Source organism: Suncus etruscus, chromosome 11 (assembly GCF_024139225.1).
Source record: "Suncus etruscus isolate mSunEtr1 chromosome 11, mSunEtr1.pri.cur, whole genome shotgun sequence".
Classification (NCBI taxonomy): domain Eukaryota; kingdom Metazoa; phylum Chordata; class Mammalia; order Eulipotyphla; family Soricidae; genus Suncus; species Suncus etruscus.
Genome location: NC_064858.1, coordinates 107,611,175 through 107,634,899, shown reverse-complemented (window position 1 = coordinate 107,634,899; position 23,725 = coordinate 107,611,175). Strand labels below are relative to the sequence as shown.

General features: G+C 39.7%; 1 protein-coding gene across 1 annotated transcript in view; it reads right to left on the bottom strand.

Moving 5' to 3' along the window:
- The window catches only part of CACNA1C (calcium voltage-gated channel subunit alpha1 C), a 657,609-nt gene that overhangs the window by 88,622 nt on the left and 545,262 nt on the right, over window positions 1-23,725 (bottom strand). The window contains exons 10-12 of the mRNA XM_049783035.1: window positions 16,175-16,265; window positions 8,394-8,420; window positions 8-168 (exon numbers count right to left, since the gene is read on the bottom strand). Coding sequence (XP_049638992.1) covers window positions 8-168; window positions 8,394-8,420; window positions 16,175-16,265 — 279 coding nt within the window. The remainder of the gene's footprint in view (window positions 1-7; window positions 169-8,393; window positions 8,421-16,174; window positions 16,266-23,725) is intronic.

The window sequence follows — 23,725 nt, the reverse complement described above, 5'->3', positions numbered from 1 at the left end:
CTCTCACCTTGGACTTCAGTGAGCCAGTGAGGTTGATTGTAATGTTCTGAGGCGATGGTGAGGGTGTTGAGAAACACCAAGAAAATCACAAGCCAGTAGAAGACATTTGACTTGACAGCAGCCCGGCACTTCCTTCTGCAGAACCGATTCCACCGGCGCCAGTAACGGCTGGAGAAAGAGGAAGGAGAGAGAACAAGGGGAAGTGATGAAATGCAGGTGTCTTCCAACCTCCAGAATTTTTCTTCACCACTTAACTGACATGGGATCATTTGATCAATGCAACTTGATGGCAAGGAGAGAAATTCTTCACTGGAGAACTTAGTTGAATAACCTGGGGCATGTGTGTTGCCTTTCTTCTGAGCTTCTTCTTTTCATTGGTAAAAGACATATGAGGCCTGGATAGCATGGTTTGTGGACTGATAATGTATCATGCCACAGAGTATATCTAACTCAAAGCTCAAGGTTTCCAATAAGTGAGAGGCACTCATTTTAATATGACATATGACAAATGTTATTTGCAAATATAGAAAGTATCATTCAAGGATAATATTTGGAATGGTAATGGTTACTTATAATGACACCTGACACGTTGGGTTCACCTGGCCCTTCTTTCTAATATATATTTTTTAATGCTCAGGAGTTACTCTTAACTCTGTGTTTAGAAATCGCTCCTGGCAGGCTTGGGGGATCATATTGGATTCAGGGGATTGAACCCAGACCTGTCACAGGTCAGCAGCATGGAAGGCAAATGCCCTACCACTGTGCAATGGCTCCGGTGCCTTCTTTCTAATATTTTTTAAAGTTTTAAAGTTTTAAAATATTTAAAGCAGATATTGTCTTGATTTGAAGGAGAAGAAAACTATCTTACCCTCTCTCAAAGGGTCAGAGCCTTTCTTGAAAGCCCATCTTGCTTTCTTCCCTGACCCACTCACCCCCATTCCTTTGTGCAAAGGATTCTTACATAAAGTCTAAGGAGTGAACCTGGGCCATTGCTTCAGGTTCATTGCTTTCATGGAGTTATCTGACAGATATTTAGAGCCCCTATTTATAAACAAGGATAGTCACAGGTACACACACCTCCCAGAATATATTCATGCCACACACAATCACTAGGAAGTTTGTCGATAGTATCTGGGTTAGGGACTTCTCTCAGGAATTACAACACACATATGTATATAGAAATATACTAGAAGGCTTAAAAATTCCCCAGATCCCTACCAGGCCCAAAGTCCTAACTCCAAAACAAGTACATTGGCTTCTCTGGGGGTTGAATATTCTTTAAATAACCCAAATTACCACTGGTATTATTTTAAAGTTACCCAGATGACTCTAATGGATAATCATACTTGAGAATTTATAAGTTAAATAATCCTAAGAAACATTTTGTAATTGTACAGCGGTGATGGTATGTTTATAGCTTGCTGCTAGTTTTATCTTCTTGCTACAGGAAAAAAAAAACCTCACTATATTTCGTAGCACCATTGACCAAATACTTAACAAACACCAATTCCATGCAAAGAAGAGAAACAAAGATATGCTGTGAGGGTCGTGGTAGGAAGACTTGAGGGAGAATGACATGACAGGACTTGATTTTAGAAACCTCAAACCAGTGATCCATTGTCCTCTACAAAGTAGGAGGGAAATGTCTCCAACCCAAGTCAGAGATGAAGGAAAGAGGAGCTGTTAATGGGAAGGAGACTGAGTTGATTGAAAAGACTTAGAGGAAGAATCAAGAGGACCCCAGTGTGACTGGAGACATAGGGAAAAGGTATCAAATGGAAAAAGTATGAAAGTGACAGCCAGAGTCTCTAGCTGAGGTAGTCGGGCCAAGTGGCAGGAGCCCCTAACTGCAAAGCTCTGTCCCCAGGATGGCCAGGGACAAGAAAAAATGCGCTGGAGGTGCCTCTAAGTCACTTATATGAATGAGTTGGAGATAGAGGCCCTGTTTGTGTGAGAAAGACCAGGGAGAAACAAAGCAAAAATCTTGGAACAGTGGCTGATAAATCTACAGATATAAATCCCTCTACTTGCCCCCAAACTTTCTTTTTGGGTAACATGTCTTTCTTTACATCTCTGTTAGTTTGTAACCTAGTACCTGTGGAAAAAAACTCTCCTACCAAACCTTTGCTAAAATATACTTTAAGATTAGGACAGTGAGGATTACATCCCAAAAGCTATTGTTTTCTCTGCTCTCATGGCAGTGAGAACTTAGGACCTGGCTTGCAGTATGGGAGGGAAGAAGCAACAAGATACTGCTCTGTTCTATCCCTAGATCACTGAGCACTGGGGTGCTCTCCAGGGAGCAGCCGGCCTTGGCGGGGGACACTGCCTGCTCTCCAGGGGAGATTCACTGCCCAGAGAGGAATGCCTGTAGTCAGAAAATGTTTTCCAGTAAATGCAGGGAGTCCTTCATCCTTCAGGCACACCAGCTCAGATAAGCAGGAGGAGCAGGGAGAGGAAAGAAGGGGCAACGCAAGGGGAGAGAATGGCTATCAGATGATCCTGAGGGAAAGGTGATCTCTGGGGTTTACCAGACTTGGCCAGGGGGGCTCTCTTCCATTATTGCAGTTTTAAATTTAGTGTGGACATTGTCTTGAAAAATCCATTTTCAGGACAAACTCAGAACTGGTCTTAAATAGCTTACATTCTTGTTGCCACGAAATGTTTTAAATAGATCCCATCTCCTGTTACAGAAATTGCTGATAATTGTTTTGAAGAACTCCAAAGAATCAAGAGTTCTTGATTTCATGTCTTTTATTTGTATAGTGTGTAAGAATTGATTCACAGGCAACTGAATTCTGGACCTTGTTTAAGCTCCATTTTCTCCAAGTTGGGGGTGCTGTATGGTCAAGCCCATCCTGCAGGCCTGGGATGGCTCTGTTCGAAGCCCTGACCGACTGAGTGTTGTCATAAGCTCGATAGCACCCATTAAACAAATCATGCTGTTCCTTGCAGAGGAGAGTCACGTGGATTGGGGCTGGGTGGGGGTGGGGTAATTACTATCCAGAGAAAGTATTTAAAGATAATTATACACCTCCCACTCTTCAAAATATAGCTTTGCTTGACAACTGGTTTCCTGGCAACGCTTCCTACTGTATAATAAATGTAATGGTTTATTAGAATGTGTAAATTTATTTGTGTGTTTACATATGCATGGAGGATATAGAAATTAAATGATAAAAAAGGGAGGAGAAATCTGTTGCTATTCGTGTTGCCTTCATACTAAGTGGGAAAATCATTTCCTCTAGAAATAGAATTTCTTTCCCATATGCAGAGAGAAGAGGAAAGAATGGATAAAGACATGTTCAATATACTTCTTAGAACTTGTGTGTCTTGCGTTCCCATGGAAAATACTTGCGACCTCAACCTTGGATCCAACTTAGCTCTTCTCAATCTAGGCCATGTTCTCTCTTTCCTTTAAACAACTGTCCTCCAACTTTCCAGTAGACTCCCTTTCTCTATCATGCCCTTAAGGTTGTTTTTTTTGGGGGGGGGGGGGTTGTTTGTCTGTAGGCCACATCTGACTGTGTATAGGCCTTACTCTGGGATTTCTCTGGTGGTTTGGGAGAACATATGGGGTGATGGGAATTAAATCTAGGCCAAAAGCATGCAAAGCAAGTGCCTTATCCATGGTTTTAGCTCTACATCCCTTGTGTTTGTCTATTCTAAAAGGCTCCTCCCAAGTTTCTACTTCTTCATAATAAACTAGATAAATAGCTTCAGAACTCCTTTCATACTTCTTGTCTGTATTACACATTTTAGTTAAACATTCCATAAATATTTATGACATACCTAGTATCTTAGCATGAGAGATTATCTCTGCTGACCAAATCCCATGTGGTGATGTAGACCCTTATCAATAAGGATGCTTAGTATGAGGGAGACCTAGTACAGGCACTTCTATCCTAGTTAATCTAGCAGTGCTTCCCCAAGAGGATGACTTCCATTTTATGGGACCATTCACTAGCTTGTATTGCTCATGCCTCTTCTTCAGTGAGGTTCTAAGACCATGACAGAAAGTGACCAGGACCATATCTTAGACTTTGGTATAGACTCATTGTAGAACAATCTATCTAAAAGGACTGGTCTGACCAGTTGGTAGAATAAATTATACCAACTTTAATAGATTTACTACATCCCTGATAAGATTTAAAAACCATAAGGCTCTTGTGATACAGGGATGAGAAGAGGATGAGGAGCAAAAGGTGCTTCTAAATTAGTGTGCTTGGCATAGGCTTTGAGACAACTCTCAGAGTAGTAAACAGCATCAAATTGGTAGCAACTTTTGACTCTTTCTTGTAGCCAGAAGTAAGTTTCTATATTTTCTTTTGCAGACCAAGAACCACAAGGTAATTATAGCATTTAATTTTTTTAAATGTGAGTAACATAAAAATGCCAGACTTAAACACCAAATCCAAAGCCAATGACAACAGAATTGATACCCAATCTACAACAAGCTAGACACAGAAGGGACCACTTATACTAGCAGCCCAGGGGTCAGAGGAGGGGCGATATGGGATGCATGCTGGGAACAGGGGTGAAGGGAGGACAACATTGGTGGTGGGAATGCCCCTGATTCAATGTCACCATGTACCTGAAATACTACTGTGAAAGATTTGTAATCCTCTTTGGTCAAAATAAATTATTAATAAAAATGCACTCTTAGAGACCGAGGACAACTTGTATATGTGCCACTCTGCCTACATCACAGCAGAAAGGTGCATTGACCACATTTTACTGAAAATTGGACAAAATAATCATCTCGATGATTCAGAATCATCAAGATATAGAAATCCCAATAGGTGATCTGGTTAATATTTATTGGAATATATATAAATATAAGTATATATTTGGTTTCTCTTGGCTCTGTGCTCAAGGAATTACTCTTGACAGTGGTTCAGTTGACCATCTGGGATGCAGGAATTAAACCTGAGTCAGCCACATGCAAAACAAGAGCCCTGCCTACTGTACTATCTCTCCAGCCTCTATTCTAATAATCCTTTTAAATAGATTGTGATTTTATGCCATTGGAATAAACCAGCAGAGAGCTCAATTTCTATTATTTTTCATCATTAAATTGGGAGAATGATTAAGAAAGCTTTGATTATTTAAGTCATATTTTAGATTTTTAGATTCTATGATGGAGTAAAACACTCATCACTGTTTATAAGATCATTTCTGAGCTGGAAACAGTCTATGTTTATCTTTTCTATGCTACCTTTCTCTTCTCCTATATATATTTTTTCAATTTGGGTTCCATAGACAGACAGAAGTACAGAAAGTGTGTTTTTCTTGCATGTTTAATGGAAACCACGGCAGTAGACAGAAACTGCTCCAGATCATTTTGATGTCACTTTCAATTCATTGCCAGATTTTAATATCCACTACAAAGATAGCACCAATGAGAATCCAGCTATCCATGCAGACCTTTAGGACCATATTGTTTGGTGTAACAGCCACCAGAAATCCGTGGCAATCGAATGCTTAAAATGTGGCCAAATCAGTATCAGGGTATGTGAATCAAGTGTAAAAGTACACATAAGGATTCAGACAGTAAAAATAATGAATGTAAAAAATCTCTTTCATACTTCTACTTTTTTGCCATTACTTCTGTGTTACAATGTGTTTGGGGAACACTGAGTAAAATAAAACATTTTAAGTTTAACTTCACTTGTTTCTTTGTGCTCATTTAAAGTGGAGAAGACTAAGTTTTAAAACTTACCCATGTGGGTGGCATTAAATTTCTATTCAATAGTGCTCTTGTAAAACTAGACACCTCGTGCTTATGGCACAGGCTCAGCAAGAAGAAGGCAGAACCTTCTCCCTACAATGGCACAGTGTTTAAGCTTGTAGCACAGGTTCTGGGTATAGATTGGAACTTAGCCATACATCCATGAACCAAGTGGCACTGAGTCTCTATGCCTTAGTTTCCTCTGCTAATCAATTTAGAAACAGGGCTAACTTGCTAGAAAAGAGACTTTTGGAAATACCAACTTTGCCCTCTGTATTTTGGCTGTATCTACACTACCAGCTGCAGAGGGAGAAGCTTTCCCCTGAGGTCAAATGTCTGCTTCTAGGAACAGATCTACAAGGTAAGCTAGGTATTCACAGTGAACAGAGATTCCAGAAGTTTAGAGTCCACCTTCCCCTTCTGTTTTCAGAAGCATTCCTTAGACTATAGGTGACCAGAAAAACTATGTTCTCAGCCTTTCCCGGCAATCTCTCAATGGAGAAGGTCCAGATTGTGTTCGCTCATTTACTCATTCATTTGGTCGTTTACTTATGAGGCACAGAAGAGTGATAGTTTGGGAATATTTTCAAATGTATTTTTATGTAACTTTACTATGATTTTGTTGGGGTTTGGGAGCTGTCAGAAGCACAAAATGTTTTTCCAGCTTTGGCTGTCAAATTAGATCCGTCGCTTAAGTCTGTTCAATGTGTGTCCCATTGCTTTAAGGAGCCAAAACTATTTATTCTTTTATTCACTCATTTCCTCAGAAAATACTTATTAAGTTCCTATTAAGACAGACACTTCCCAGACACTTTTCCAGATGTTTGGAATAAAGGAGTAAAACTCAACCTCTTTTTAAATAGAAAGGATTTAAAAAAAATTTTTCTAGGGCTCTCTTTTATTCAATAAGGGCTAGGCTGGTGGTTTTTGTATAAAGGAGGCCTTGGCTTAGACAGAGAAAATTCCAGTTCCAGTGGAACTGGAGACAGGGAAGGAAGAGTGTTAAAAATAGAAGGGATATAGGCACCAATTTTTTTCAGTTTGGTGGTGTGAGAGAGATATGTCAACAATGCTCAGATTTTATTGATTTTGTGATCAAAGTCACTCCTTGGGTGATCATATGTGATTTCAGGGATTGAACCCAGGTTAGTAACCCTACCAACTATTTCCAGCCCCACCAACGACTTGATTTTAGTCCTAGTTTTGGGGTGTCAATTCCTTAATAGGCTATAAGAGGGCTGCTTTAGGAAACATCCATATAGTCATGGGGAAGTTCAGGGACACTGACTCTGGTGGGCACCGTCTATGGAATGTGGGGGTCTATGGTGATCTGAGAGAATGCTGGTGTTTGGCTCAGAGTTCTATCTCAGCTGATACAAAGGCAGTGATAGAAGGCAAGTGAGCCTGCCGTTGTGCTACCAGTTGTCATAGTCCATTCATGGTGTGTAAAGGGCCTAGAAGTGCTTCTGTAGTCTGTACAGGTGAGGTTTGGTGTTGCTAGTGACTATGGACAAAAGAGCTAGAGGTCAGAGAACAGAAGAGGAAATTTCAAGATCAGAGGCGAAGTATGAAATGGTTCCAGGCAGTAAATTCCCAAACTAGACAGATGTGCCACATCTCACAGGTACATCTTTCAAGAGCAACCTAGTCTATTCGCAGAGACAGAGTATACTCAGGAAGGTTCTAGGGCTGGCACTCTTCAAAAACTATTGACATCCTGGAATATGAAAGTAGCTTCCCAACTCTACCTCCCTCCTACTCCACCTATGCATCCAGACTCTATTCTAGAAAGAGTTGAGGGTAAACAAATGTGAAGACTGAATGCTTTCCCTTAAGGAAATATTTACAATACAGCATTGCACTATAGGTCTAAAACTTATTGTTATGCATGCTCCAGCTACATAGCACTTAAGACAAGAAAGCAAGATTATATCTATTATGAAATAAAAGAAAGCAATATGCTATCATACTTAAGAGATTTGTGAAATCAATTCACATCTTCATTGCATGCACTCACTCCATGCTCTTAACCCATTCTACATACATATGGACATCTTACCCATTAACAGGTACTTAGTTTGAGTTACTAAAAATAGAACCTATGCAGATCCTATGTAGTATAAATCATTGGGCCAATCCTTGCTGTAGCAAAAGTCCACATTATATTTCACTCAATTGTACTTTTAGGGAAATGAGAACAATTAGGTCTCACAATATCTGAGGAACAGTGGCACTTAAGAGTGATAAGATAGGGCCCGGAGAGATAGCACAGCGGTGTTTGCCTTGCAAGCAGCTGATCCAGGACCAAAGGTGGTTGGGTTGGTTCAAATCCCGGTGTCCCATATGGTCCCCCGTGCCTGCCAGGAGCTATTTCTGAGCAGACAGCCAGGAGTAACCCCTGAGCACCGCTGGATGTGGCCCAAAAACAAAAACAAAACAAAAAAAAAGAGTGATAAGATACCACCCCACCCTGAAGTATCTGCCTAATCTGATTTTTTTCTTTTGATCATCACAGACACAGTAATTTCCTCTGTAGAAGAGTACCTAACTCTCCCTCCACAAGACCATTTACTGGCTGTTACTTTTAGCTCTCTACAGAGGAATAGAGATTGAGTTGGGAGTAGGCAGTGGGCAGAGCAACAGAAAGCATGCATCCACTCACCTGAACTTGGATTTGGAGATTCGGTGACTGAAAGAGAGAAAGGGAGGGAGTGTTAACAAATGGTATACATATATTTGACATCTCAAAAATGTTCAATCACCTCAGAGAATCTTGATCATCTGAGTGACTATGCCTCAGTTTGGGAAGAGGTGTAGAGTGAATCAGAACAATTTTGGAAAGAGAAACTCTACTGGTATGTTTTTGTGTACAGATATGGAGACATTAGGGCTGGTTCAATGGTATATTTAGTCTTTTCTAAATAAAGATAAAGTCCCCTGGAAGGAGAGTGCTTGTACTCAGGTGATCATGTCTGTCCTTCGGGATATGTGAGGTTGGTGAAGCAGTGTAAAATCACCCACACAGCATGCTAGGGATGCTTTCTTTTGAGATATAGGAAGAGGAGAAGAATACCAAAGTTATGAGCCTATCACCAAATAGAATAGTGAGGCAGTACCTCAGGCAGAAGCCCTCACTGCTGCCTTATCAGGATCCAGGCTGGTGCCTAGGAAGGTACTGAGGATGAGTAAGGAATTTGCAGGAATCTGGTATGTCAGAGCAGGTGTAGCCTGGGGGCTGCAACCTGGGCTAATGAAGAAATCGTGGTCCCCATGCCAACGGCCTAAGGTAGTCTAAAGGCCTGAGGACTGGGGCTGGAAGGACTGGCATGTGAGCCTGGGGCTGACTGGGGTCATTGTGTGGAAATGTAGGTTCACTGAAATGTAGAACCTTCCAGGTTTTCACACTGTCTAGTTCATATAAAAAGGCCCAGAGGAAGCTAACAAAGAAGAGAGTGAGGAGAGAGAGAGAAAGAGAGAGAGACACTCATGTGATGAGAAGAATTTCTGGAAACAGTTCAGAGATCAGAAAATCAGGGAGACGGCAGGGAAGAAGACAGGAGAAGAGAGTTGGGGAGGCACCTGCTGCAGTACTGTGCTGTCCCAGCTCTGCAAAAAGCCAGCTTTGTCACCGAGCAAGAAAACAACCCCTCTCATTATTTTTTATTAAAAAAAATTAAACCAGAAGATGTGACAGGTGGCAAAGCCATCAAGCATGAGATAATTATATCTCTGGGGCACTGAGGATCTGAGCCAAGTGCCTTTACTGCTCAGAACCGTTAGCTAATAACCTTTTCCCACCCCCAAAGACTGCCTGCTCGGGCTGGAGAGTTTAATCACATGTTAACAAAGCATGTGGGAGGGGGACAGGCAGCCGAGAGCAGCATTTTTATTTAGAGCCTCTGTTTAATGGGAGAAACAAATGTTTTCCAGCTGATAATTGGGTGATAGGGAATATGGGTTGCTCTCTTTTCCAACAGGGTTATGCTGAACTTAGGACTTTAAGGGGTCTCTCCAGGCTTGGAAGGTTAAACACAAGCCTAAGTGATGGCCTTAAGTCATACGCCTTGTGACTCTGTTTACCAAGTCTTTCCTGACTCCAGGCCTTCTCTCAGATGTGCCTCTGCTATTCTTTCTGAGGAGCCTTTCAAGGTAGATCATAGACCCTTTCCTCCATTTCTTTGCCAATGGAGGAACAAGAAAACGGTGTTTGTATCTCCCAAGGAAATGACTCTGAGAAGTGGGCACAAGGGAAGATCATGGTTGGAAAAGAGGTCAGAGTACCAGCTAAAGGTCTTCCCTTGGCATTTTAGCACATTCTCAGAAAAAGGAGGAAATGGGATAGGTCTATGATTATTTTCTGTTTAGTTACAAATCCTGATCCATGACCCCAGACATCACATATCACAACCAGCTTTTGTATCTGTTCTCAGGCAATTGAGTCTATAATTTTTGGCTCTATGGATCTGAAACTGTATCCCATTTAAAGTATCTATTGCATAAGCACCAGCAAGTGGTATGTGTCTGGAGACAAAAGAACACCCAGCCCTTTGAAAGATGAGATTAGAATTCTTGGTGAATTCAGCGTGTCTTGATTTCTCTCCTTGGTACAGGTGGGAAATTCAGGAAGCCACTTCATAAAAGTGGGTTGCTTAGCAGTTCTCTTGAGAGGAAACCACTAGCTTAGGGTTTGAAAGGTCACTACCTGCACTATGTTAGTACGTGATCTGGGAGAAGAGGGGCAATTAGGGCATCATTCCACACCCTAAGCTGTTCTGTTTCTCATAAGGGTAATGCTTCCTCCTGTTTGTTTGGAACCCCTTCTAAGTTCAGCAGTGACCTCTACTTCTCCAAGTCCCTATGAGGCATGCATTGCTCCTATTCTATCCTAATAAATCCTACATACTCTGTTATATTCTGTCCTGTACTAGCCTATCCTAATTTACATACCCTAAGCCTTTCCCAGTCTATTCTTTTCTACCATATCCAAATGCACCTTACCCTACCCATCCTATCCTAGCATATCCTACTATATCCTAACATATTCCTACTATTTCTACCCTATTCTTTCTTATCCTCCCTACCCTATCATATCCTAATCTAGCACACTCTACCCCATCTCATCCCTCCCTTCCTATTTCACCCCATCTTTAACCTATTCTATCTTGCCTTATTTCACTCTATTCTACTCTACCCTATTCCATCTCATCTCATCTCATCCAGGCTACCTTGCCCTATTCTATCTATCTACCCTACCTTATCCTACCTCATGCCACCCAACTCCTGCAACCCCACCCTACTCTAAAGTATCCTATCATACCTTGCCCTCATTGACTTTATTCTATTCTATTCTAAATATCCTCTTTTATTTTAAGAGGGTCCTTAAAGGAGGGTAGAAATGTTGAGAAGTTTAGCATCTAACACACAAGACCATGGGAACAGTTTTGTTGCACTGGCCCTGAAGTTAATTCTACTCTATACTCTCTCTATTTTTAAGTCTACACTTTACTTCCTCTATTTTAGCCTATATAAACTAACACAAACTTTCTAGGAAAGCATGGTTTTCTCCCTGGCATTAAGATCTGAAATTAGAAAAAAAAAAAACCCTCTTCATTTTTCTAACTCCATTTGCATGCCATTATTTGATGAATATCTGAACTTCTTGGGAGCCATTTCTATTTTTAGCCTCTCTGCCTTTTTTTTTTTGAGTCATGAACCATATATTTACTATCTGTTGTGTAGAGATGATTTCCCAGAATAGTCCTCATTTTCCTTTCATATGTATCAGAGGCCCACTGCAGTCACCATCCATATAGACAAATGACTGACTCAACCTCCTTGACTCCACAACTGCGCCAACAACCACAACTACCATTATCAGACATACGCTGAACCTGGTTCCTAAAGAGCGTTCCTTCAGATACTGATGCTGAAATCATTCTTCCTCACTTCTGCTAAGATTCTAGGTGATCATAATCTCCCCTGCTCTAACGCATAACACCTTCTTAGACCTCCCTGACTTGTCCCCATCAATTCTGCTCTACCAGAGCTCCCCAGTTAATGGTATACTTTATTTTGAATTCCCCACTCAGCCCTAAGGTCACTTAGTTTTGTTTTCCACACAACATTCCACACTATTTGGTCCTCTATTGTATCTACTTGGTGCAATCTCTATCCTGTATTTTTTCCCAGGCTACAGAGTCTTCTGAAAAGAAGTTGAATTGCTTGATGAGACTGACTCCTCACTTCTGCTGCTGGTCTCCAAGGCCTACTCTCTTTGACCATACTCAGCATGCTCAGGAACTTCTGGGGGACTCCACAGACTGAATTATCTACATTCTGTGATGAGATGATGGATAGAATAATCCCAAATATTGACCCTTTAAATAAGAGCCTCTTTATGGAAGGCCCATTGGATACCACCAGAATGTATGGGAGGCAACTGATCAAGTTGCAGAATGCCTACAGGGAAGTCCAAGATGTAAAAGAAGTGAAATTGGTTCTCTTCCATGCAGTGCTTAGAACATTCCAAGCTCTCTGTTAAGAGATCCCTCCACAAGACAAAAAGCATTTTTGTGTCCTAGAGTCCTCGAGGATGAGGCTGAGACTCAGTGCAGAGGTGCTTTGCTTGAGATCATGGGCTAGTTGATGGCTGATTACAAGTAGACCAGGGCAAATGATGTTCAGTCTCTTACAATTAAACCCCAAAGTAATGAATTATGTCTTCCCACATCAACTTAATGCCTCCAGCTGTGTATTTGAAGTCTTCCTCTTCTCTCTTCCTAGAACTCACTTCCTTTCTGGCTTCTTTAACCTATGCCTTTTCATTGGTTTTCATGTAGCTTTCAACACTGTCTGGCTTTTACTCTAATAAAAATAAAGCAAGGCTTCACTTGGCAATGGCTTAGTTCTAGCCAATATTTTCTTTTTCCTTCCTTGGCCTCAACTCTGTAGTGAAGGTCTTCTGCTGGCTCTTTCTACCCACTCGTCTCCACCGAATCCCTAACTTCCACATCAGTAAACCCTCAATTCCTATAGAACATGCAAAGAACCTATCTAATTGTTCCTGATATCCTGAGTTGCCATCATGCCACAGGTGGGTGGTGCTATTTGGGCCATTTCTCAGATATGGCTACTTCCCTCGTGGCCTCCTCTAAGCATCAATGTGATCCTACAAGAATAAAAATAATAAAAACAAACTCCCAGCGCAACATCATTTTTCTGATGTCTCATGCTCGAAGAACTCTTGCACTCTTACAATAAAGATTGTTCTGTGGTTTACCAGGCTCTATCTTTATCCTTCCCTGCCTACTCCCTTTTTCCCACCTCCTTCGTTGCACTACTTCAATTTCACACAAAGAATTTGAAACACATCACTGTTCTCTTTGCACTATCCTTCCTCACACCTCACCTCAATATATATATATATATGTATATATATATATTTTATATATATATATATTCAGTTTAATTTCTGTTTTATTTTAATTTTTCAAAGAAGCTTCTTCTAAATGGAATCCCTCCCATTATCAGTCTAACATTATGGTTACTTTTCCTTCTTCACATAGCATAAATGTATAACTTATTTACTTGTCTGATGTTGGAGCTCTCATGGGATGGCTCTTCATTTGCTCTCTGCCATTTATCTCCATTTTCTAGCATCAACCAGGCATGGTGTTGAACGGATGTACAAATAGTATCCCCTTGCAAGTTCCTGTCGCCCTCAAGTACAATATCTATTCTTCTAAACTCTCCTTGTCTGTTTCATTCATTTGTTCTTATTTCTGTGTAGAACTGAGTTCTAGGTTTAGTCCTTATCATCCCCCTCAGAAACTTTCTTAGTTCAATAATCTCAGTAATGGTTTTAATACCAGTAATTTTAAAGTCTCAGATCTTCATGTCTTATTGCCTTTATGATACCTGCAATGTCCCTCCAATTGGGCCCTTGCTTAAATTTTTCTTTTCCTGTTTTCTTTTCTTTTCCTGTTTACCAGCCTGAATGGCTCCTCCTCTTTATCTCCCGACCATCAAGCTACTCACCAAACATCCCATTGTAATTTGTTTTCTTCTGATAACCTTTAGAAACCATTCTTTTTTAGACCTAGTTACTACATATTCATCCTCATCTAAGTACACAAGTCTGCTAACTCATATTTTATTTTATTTTATTTTATTTATGTATTTATTTTAGTTTTGGGGCCACACCTGGTGGGGCTCAGGAGTTACTCTTGGCTCTGCACTCAAATTACTCCTGGCAGTCTCAGGGGGACTATATGGGATGCCGGGGACTGAACCCAGGTTGGCTGCATATAAGGCAAACAGTGGTATCGCTCTGGCCATAACTAAGATTTTAAGATGTTAACTTTTCACTGTCTTGTCATCAGACTATAAGACTCAGCCTCCAGCCTTTTTGATTGGACCATTCTTTCTTCCACCAGAATGCTATAGTCCTTATCTATCATTATCAGAAATAGGGCAAGGGGTGGAATGGGGTGGTTGAATGGGAAGTAAAATCTAGAATTTAATTTATTTTGTTTTTAGACCACAGTTAGTGGTATTCGGGGCTACCCCTGGTTTAGTACTTAGAAGTCACTCTAGGTGGTGCATGGGGGGAGACTTGTGAGGTGCTGGGGATCAAACCTTGGGGGTCCAGCATGGAAAGCATGTACTCTAGTACATTAAGCTACCTCTGAGGCCCATGAATTTTAAATCTCACAGTAGAATAATGGTATGTCAATTAATTATTTTATATGTACATTGTAAGTGCTTAAGAGGGATACTCATGGAAATAACAGGAGCCATTTCTATTGGGCCCTCAAAGCAAGGAAAGTGTCAGATACATGCAAGAATCCAGCTTTCCTCTAGAGAGAAAAATCACATTTTCTTTCCAACAGAGCTTCCATGCTGAAACACATTTGCCAGTGATACCAGGTTCCTGCCCCAGTACCTCCTGGTACCTAACTTAGCCTAATCCAAAAGCCAATGCCCAGCCCTTGATTATGTTCTTTTTAACCCTCCTCTTGGTGTCAAAACAATGGAAAAATCTAGAATGGATGTCCCTAAAACCTTGCTATCTGACTCTCCCCAATGTGGTTGTCTGGGGCCCACTTCTAGAAAAGTGAGCTCTTGTTTTGTATAGTTCTGAAAGAAAAGAAGGGGAAAAAAAAAGGGACTGGTGCTTAAAATCGTAATTAGCACCGTATTTTAACAGCATTTTGACAATAATTGCTTCCCAACAATGCTGAGAGATCTGCAGTGTAGACTCCCTGGTGCCACTGTCAGAGTGAATAATATCAAAGGTCCCACAGCCCCTGAAAAGAGGAGTTGTGAGAATTGATCTGCTCCTGAGCCTGGTTTTGTCTGCTCCTTCAGCTCCATGCTGGCAGCTCTTACTTTAAAGGTGTCTACTTTAGCCTTGTTAAAAAGGAATGGTTGGGTTATCACATCATTTCAGGGTTATTCAGAAACTCACTGTATCTGGGACTACTGCAACTCATGGGTTTGCAGCTCTCAACCTCAAAGGCAACACAAAAAATAATCTCAAAGGCCAGAAGGCCTCATTTTCAAGGTCAACGTTTTCTGGTAAAATAAGACGTTCATCAATAAACTTGGCTTTCTGAGACTCCCCAAAGAAAGAAGCCAGAAGTTTGCTTATTTTCAGGTATTTGATGTTGTTTTCCTTCCATTTTCTTTGAGGGAAATCTTCAGGGACAGCTCATCACCATGTTTAAAATTGAATTAATATGGAGGATCTTGACTATCTCTATGCAAGTGCCTTTGACACTTTGCTCTGGCATAGTTAACAAGTGATGCCAGGGAAGAGAAAAAGTTGATGCTCTGTTGGAGGAGATGTGGAATTGCATGCATTTTTCTTTAGTCCACGTGGGCATTTCAGATACCTCAGTTTCCCCTCCCTACATGAAAAACAAACTCAGACTGTAAATAAGGACCAACAAGTTTATCATATCCGGTGTATTCTCTTACCTGTTTGCTTTCCTTCCGGGTCACATTAATCAGAAGGAAATGATAGTTAGTAAGACCCAAATAGCCCGATACAGCAGAATTGTGTGAAAGGGCATGAAAATGCCTGTGTAGAGAAAGACTTCAGAGTTCCCCATTCCCCCTATATCCTATTTCCTGTTGGAATGGAAAGGGGCTCAAAATCCCAAGATACAACACTCACAGAAGTGCTAAACTAAAGAGCAACCACAACTGAAGCCTCAGGCTCCTGTGTTGGGCCTCCTGTAACCCAAAATCCACCCAGAGCCCTCTTTTCCCCACAGGCCATTGCCTGTCATGCACTTCCTGCTGTAGGCTTTGTTCTCTGCCCTCCCAGTGAAGAATAATTGAACCCACTCTGATTCCATCTTCCCTGCCTGTATTCCATGTTTAAAATTGATTAGGTATTGATTAGCCCCACCCCTAGGCTTGTCCATGCCTACTCACGCCAGCCTGGCCCCACAGTTTTCTCCCTCGATGTCACCTCCAGCCACGTTTTCGGTATTGACTGATTCCGTCTCACTTGTAGGCATGCTCACTGCAAGAGTCAAAGGGATGAAGGGCAAGACATTGAGGGTGGGGAGGAAAAAGAGATCAGCATTAGCTTTTCCAACATACCCAATCAAGACAATGATACCTGATGGTGTGGCCTTGGCAGCATATGAGAGGAGCAATTGGAAAGATGTTGGCAGGACTTTGAGGTCCTGGAATTGCCCTAGCTAGGCTTAGAAATTTCTTTAGATAACATATCTGCTGATTATCTAGGATAATGTCTGAACAAATATATATACTCTCCAAACTCTTGGTAAAATGGGTGGAACTATACGGTAGTCACAATCTGGAAATCAAAGTAATGAGACATTCAGAAATGCTGACACCTGAATTCTTTCCCTTCCTTCAGTGCTATCAGCCTTGGATAGTTGAGTAAGTTTTACACATGTGTCCACCATGAACTTTCATGACATTTTAAAATTCACCTTATTTCTTTAAATACACTCATTCTAAGAGGTGCAACTCTCAAGCTTTATATCCAGCTCAGCTGAAGAAAACACAGTTTTTTTTTGTTTTGTTTTGTTTTTGTGTTTTTTTTTTTTTTTTATGAACTACAAGATAAATTTGGAGAACTGCCTCTTTGGCTGTAACAACACCAGGTCCTGAGTAAATTATCTAGGACCAAACTTAAAATAGAGAACTGCAGATTAATAGTTATCACCAAACGCATGTCCTATAATTCAAACAAGTACTGCAGTAATCAAGAACAAGGATTATACATTGAGTATCTGACAAATTAAGTTTAGAGTGGCCTAAAGAGAACTGCAAAACTATCATCTCTCTTCTTTCTTTCTTTCTTTCTTTCTTTCTTTCTTTCTTTCTTTCTTTCTTTCTTTCTTTCTTTCTTTCTTTCTTTCTTTCTTTCTTTCTTCTTTCTTTCTTTCTTTCTTTCTTTCTTTCTTTCTTCTTCTTCTTTCTTCTTTCTTTCTTCTTCTTTCCTTCCTTCTTCTTCTTCCTTCTTTCTTTCTTTCTTTCTTTCTTTCTTTCTTTCTTTTCTTTCTTTCTTTCTTTCTTTCTTTCTTCTTTCTTTCTTTCTTTCTTTCTTCTTTCTTTCTTTCTTTCTTTCTTTCTTTCTTTCTTTCTTTCTTTCTTTCTTTCTTTCTTTCTTTTTCTTTTCTTTCTTTCTCTTTCTTTTTCTTTCTTTCTTTCTTTCTTTCTTTCTTTCTTTCTTTATTTCTTTCTTTCTTTCGTTCTTTCTTTCTTTCTTTCTTTCTTTCTTTCTTTCTTTTTCTTTTCTTTCTTTCTTTCTTTCTTCCGTCCGTCCTTCCTTCCTTCCTTCCTTCCTTCCTTCTTTCTTTCTTTCTTTCTTTCTTTTTCTTTTCTTTCTTTCTTTCTTTCTTTTTTTCTCTTTCTTTTTCTTTCTTTCTTTCTTTCTTTCTTTCTTTCTTTCTTTCTTTCTTTCTTTCTTTCTTTCTTTCTTTCTTTCTTTCTTTCTTTCTTTCTTTCTTTCTTTCTTTCTTTCTTTCTTTCTTTCTTTCTTTCTTTCTTTCTTTCTTTCTTTCTTTCTTTCTTCTTTTTCTTTCTCTTTTTGTTTGTGATCCACCTCTGCCACAACTGAGGACTTAATCCTTGCTCTATACACAGAGATCACTCCTGCTAGACTCAGGGGACTTTATGGAGTTCTTGGGAAGAAAAATGGTGAGGCCATGTGCAAGGAAAATGTCCTACATGCTGTACTATTCACTCAGGATCCCACTATTATTTCTCTCTATTAAATTCAACCTGTTTAGTCACGGTCTCATCTCCTCTCAAGGTATAGTGAATTGAAATTCCTTAGTCATAGGTGGTTGTAAGCTAGTTTGATGGCTTAAAAGAAGCCATTTAATTCAAAGTATTTATCACTTTTCACATAGTATTATTCTTTCAGTATGTCATAATAAAGACTTCATGATTTTTTCCAATCCTGGGTCTTTAGTGTGGTCTTTCCAGTATAATATCAATCTTAGTTCATGCAGAAAAGAACTTCATCTGTTGTAGTTCTCAGCATCCACAAACTACAATTACTGAAGATATGGCATGAGGCACTATGGCGTCAAGTGACAAGTCCCAATGGGACAGATGTGGACGATAATTGTATCAGTTAGATGAATGTTGTTGATGGATGAGAATTTCTTCCAGATTCTTTTCTTTTGGATGAAAGTGAGATTGGTCGCTGAGAATAGATTCATGAACGTGGAAAATGCAAATAGAAAGTCCATGACTTCCCAGATGTTTGCTGTAAAACTTTTTAGTCCAAGACTCCTTTTCAATGGGCAAAAAGGAAGTCATTTCAAAGATGTTGGAAGCCATACGGAACTTAAGACGTTATCCAGCTCTAACTTGTCTCCTTCAGTTCAAGGAACAGGAAAGAAAGTTCTTGAGAAGGGACATATATTGGTAACCAAGACCATGCGGGCGTTGGGGGTAACATGTGAACTGGAATGCTGTTACAGCTCTAAACTATGCCAACTTCTCTGCCCCCATGTCAATCAATTCTCTATTTTGTATTCTAAGACAAGACAAAGTTCTTGCAGCTAAATCAGAAGCATCAAAGAATGGTGGTGATGTCAACTGATGGTACTGGATTTTCTAGCATTTGCTTTCCCTTTAAACCAGCGTTGAGGGAGGTGATGTATAAGAACAAATCACTGGATAATTTTATATCTGAGAACTGTAGAGATATACCTTCAGTGCTTTACAAGGGTTCTTGCTTTATCTAATCTGGGCAAAGATCCATAAAATTGTATCTTTTAATCCATTTACACCTCTGACATAAGTTTCCTTTATTTTCTCAACCATCATTATTTAAAGAGTGGAGCTGTGTATAAACAGCGATCTGATTTTTTTGACATTTTGCTCTCAAAGAGCTCCGTATGTGCTTGCAGAATGATATGATGGTGCTGGTGGTGCTAGTATTGAAATAAAATCAAATTAGATGTGAGGAATTAGTTGGAAATGTATTGTCTTTGGAATCATCTCATTGTTAGGAACAGCATCCTGTTGGCAATGATCACAATTTCAATCCTGGTAGCACTTCTCAAAAGAGGGGTTCCAATGAGGAGTCACTGCCATTAATTATTATGTCTGTTGAAGTAATCGTGTGAAGATATGATAAGGCTTACTATGGAGCAACTTAATATCTCTCTAGCTCTCACATAGCATGCACACACAGACACACTCAGTGTCACAGGCATCAAGAGAAAGAGCCTATCATCTAGTTCAGTAGGTACGACACATATTTATACACACAGAGCACAGGAGAACATTACCATGGGTTTCTGTGGAGTGACTAAACCAAGCAAACTTCCCTTTCTTCTGATCAAGCAAGCTCGCTGGAGTGCCTCCTTTCATAGACAAGATGGTCAGTGTCAAGAACCAGGAACAAGACATCAACAGAGAGCATGCAGTCAGTCACGGGCAAAAGAAAGAAACAAAGAACTCAGCTTTCATGTAGAAAAATCCATTTCCATCTCCAAAAATAAACTAAAAAAAATTTAAAAGCAATAAACCAAAACATATAAGAAAACAACAAAATAGAAAAAAAAACACAATCCCAAATCACATCAATTAACAACACAAAACAAATGATGAAACTTGAAAAGAAAGACTTACTCTCATGGAGGAGCCTATCTGCACTCAAGTATCTGGTTAGTGACTTGGAGGAGAGAGAAACCCAGGAGGGGCTATTACTGATCCCCAATATCTCCTAGATAGGTACCCTCTTTAAAGAATAACATGGGAAACTGCTAACTACAAATTATATATCACTTTCTCTACTGACCCAAAAGCAATGGACAGGTAACCTCTCTTTCTCAGCTCTGATGGATTCAAAGCTCCCACATTTTATACCCAGACAAGATAATTTGCAGGTAGTAAAAGAACCCATCAATCTACTAGTGCTTTTGTTCAATTCAATCATTCCGTGTGACCCAATGTTCATTGCCTCAACCGATCACATCCAAATATATACATATATTTATATATACATAAACACATGTGTTACATGTAAATATAATGAAACTGGCAAAGAATTTGGTACTTTTCTCTTATTAATTAAATGCTGAAGATTGAACTCGGGGTTTTAAACATGGTAGGCATGTGCTTTTATCACTTAAGCCCTCTCCCTGCTAAATTGCTTTAAATGAACTTTTTAGGTGGTTTTTACATAAAGGAGAAAACTTCTAGACAAGAAAGCTTGTCTAGGACCTGGACCACAGTTGAAAGGGAAGAAGCTAGTGAGAGGGTAAGGACATCAATTACTCCAGATGTTAGCGTGTTATTCTACTTTCTGCAATGGATATTGAGTGCTGGATATCAAACACTTTAGCTAATTCCTGAGAAAAAGAGTTTCTCCTTCCACATATCACTAACCTAGACCTTCAGCAGCATTCCTGCCAGGGCCCTGAGTATAAATAATAGTCAGATAAGTCACATCTTGTTAATGAAGTAAGATGGGTACTAGAACACATCGATAAAAGCTTGTATCCTGGTAGGAATGGAAAGGTAGTCTTCCTCGAATTCAGCAAAAGGCATGAAGAGAGAAGGGAAAGTCAACCCACATTATATATGCTTCTTATCTTTTCACTTGGAACTCAGATCATATTCAATGAATGTCCTACATAATTAGTTGTTAGTAAGAATTCTCAAGACTAGCTTTTGGTAGAAAAGTGTTAGGTGTATTTTTATACTATGTAAAGGGTCCTGTCTTATGTACATTATTTTTTTTACAATATACAACATAGTATAAGCAGAAATTTCCTGTCACAGAATATGTTTTCTCTTATCAATTGTAAAGGAAATAAAAGCATTTGAAATGAATGGTTTGTTCAAAATTTTCTTGCCAAAAAAGGTTGTCTTAATTTAGAATGCAGTCATTAAAGTGATCCTCTCATAGTGAACTTTATTTCAAGGCTAAACATGAGGTCACAAGTGCCCCAGTGTTAACTGGGGAAGTATTAGCGGTTGTCAAGGAGGACTATAGCTCTCGCTATTGTGACCTTCTTTCTATACAATAACACTCAGCTTTTGTCTTTGGCATCAACATGATTTCATTTTGGTCAATAGCAGATGATAAGTTTAAAGATGATAACAAGACCTTGAAATAAACCCCGGCCCTTTATCACCTAACTGGACTTGATTGGGGCTGTTCTCCATTTGGGCAAGGTTGGCAGCCACTCATGTGGAAAATAAATTTAAGAACACCTAAGTGATCTCCTTTGAGGGTAGTCAGTGGTCTCTACTAGGTCTCTGCTCTTTTGGGTCATATATCTGAATGTTCTTTACTAAAGTGAAAATATCTGAGCATATTTAGCACCAATATACTGTGATTGCTTATTCATAAAGAATCCAAGGGAACAAATGAAGTTGGTGCTCCATTAATTATCAGATAGTAGGATCATACGTGTGTGTGTGTGTGTGTGTGTGTGTGTGTGTGTGTGTGTGTGTGTGTGTGTGTGCGCGCGCGTGCGCATAAAGGTGCTGAATTTTAGGGCCAACCAAGTGGTGCACAGGGCTACTCCAAATTCTGTGCTTGAGAGTTACTCTTGTAAATGCAAAATGGGACCTGGGATTTGGGGGATTAAGCCAAGGTGAAAAGAAGGTGAAATATTAGGGGAAAAAAAAAGAGTTCCTTTACTTCTGGGTATGAATTTCTTCTGAGAGAGACCCATTTCATGCTTGGAGAAGGAAAATTTCTTTGTCCATTCATATGCAGGCTTTATCATAAGGATATGCCCTTGAGTAATGAAATACCTACTGAGGAAGAACAATCCTAGAGAGGAAGTTTATTTTCTGATTTTCTAATTTTATTACTATAAATACTATGGATAAAATATGAATCTCTGGACTGTCCCTTGGCTTCTGCTGAGAAAATTCTAAAAGAAAATAAATTTTGTTGGGGCCATACAGAACAATAGTACAGCAGGTAGGGATCTTGCAGTGCAGATGGCAGATCTGGGGTTGATCCTCAGCATTATAAGAAATACCCTGAGCACTGCTAGGTGTGACCCCAAAACAAAAAAGGACAAGATGAAAGAAGAAAGAAAGAGGAGAGAAAGAAAGAAAGAAAGAGGAGAGAAAGAAAGAGAAAGAAAAGAGAGAAAAGGAAAGAAGAAAGAAAAAAGAAAATTTGTGTACGTGAATGCCTAGCTATAAAGTCATTCCTCTGAAGGAATGACTAGCTGCCTTTATAGGTAGTGGATAAATTAATTGTCTTTTTAATAATATCAACAATGGGTATAATGAATAGGCTTCATCTTGTTAACACTTAGAATATCTTGAATTATTTTCCTATCCTCAAAATATCTATTCTTGTTAACAATTCTTACTGGACTGGCGCTTATTAAAAAGATTTCTGTCTCAGGAGACGTGCATAATTAGAGTCTCACAGAAGCCAATGTTTCTACCTGATCTGCTTGGACAACTGTGGTAAAGCTGCTGGAGAGACTCTAATAAACCATTTGTACCACGGGATAATCTCCTGAAACTGGAAGTCACACAAATAACTCTGAGGAGAAGAACATTAGATACATAAGTTTTTGTGAAGATTAGTATTCCCAGTATGTTGTATTCATGAATTATCTGAGAGGTTTATTTACAAAATGCAGACTTTTTCTCTAAATATCAGATAAGGCTTTGAAAGCATGGTTGCACAGATCAGCTGGCCAGTATTTCCACAGCTGTATTCAACAGAGGAAAAGGAGGTTCGCAGCACACTCTCTTCTCTACAAAACCATAGTTTCTCTCTAGTCAGTACCTTCTACTGTTTAAAGTAGAAGTAGTAGTTGGCTCCTAGCAGAGATTCATAATTTTCAGAAAAAGAAATTAGAATATTATTTAGTCATCATGATACAAACATAATGCAATGCTTACCCAAAGATGACCAATATCAGCCACAGTGATTCAAACAAACAAAAACTCAAAACACAACTTCATGAAGGGCATTGGGAATAACATTCGAGAGACGGAGTCTGTTTAGTTTTGACAAAGGAAAAATATCATGAAAGCTACTTAGCAATCAGTCCACAAAAGCCACAGTAACAAAATCTTAGGCGTGTCTTTTTTTTCTATTCCTTCTTCTTTCCCATTCCTGGGACTGTGAAGGGAACGTGCAGAACTTGCCGAATAAAAAATATCTGGGTTCACTTCATCTTTTTTTTTTTTTTTTTTTTGGTTTTTGGTTTTTGGGATACATCCGGCAGTGCTCAGGGGTTACTCCTGGCTCCACGCTCAGAAATTCCTGCTGGCAGGCTCGGGAGACTATATGGGATGCCGGGATTTGAACTACCGACCTTCTGCATGAAAGGCAAACGCCTTACCTCCATGCTATCTCTCTGGCCCCTGGGTTCACTTCTTAAGTTTTTCTGTCTTGCATCTTTTTATGCATCATGATTGAGTGACATTCAAGCAAAACTCCACGTGAGGGAACAAGGAACAAACCCAGGGGTCAGAGAGATAGCACAGCGGTAA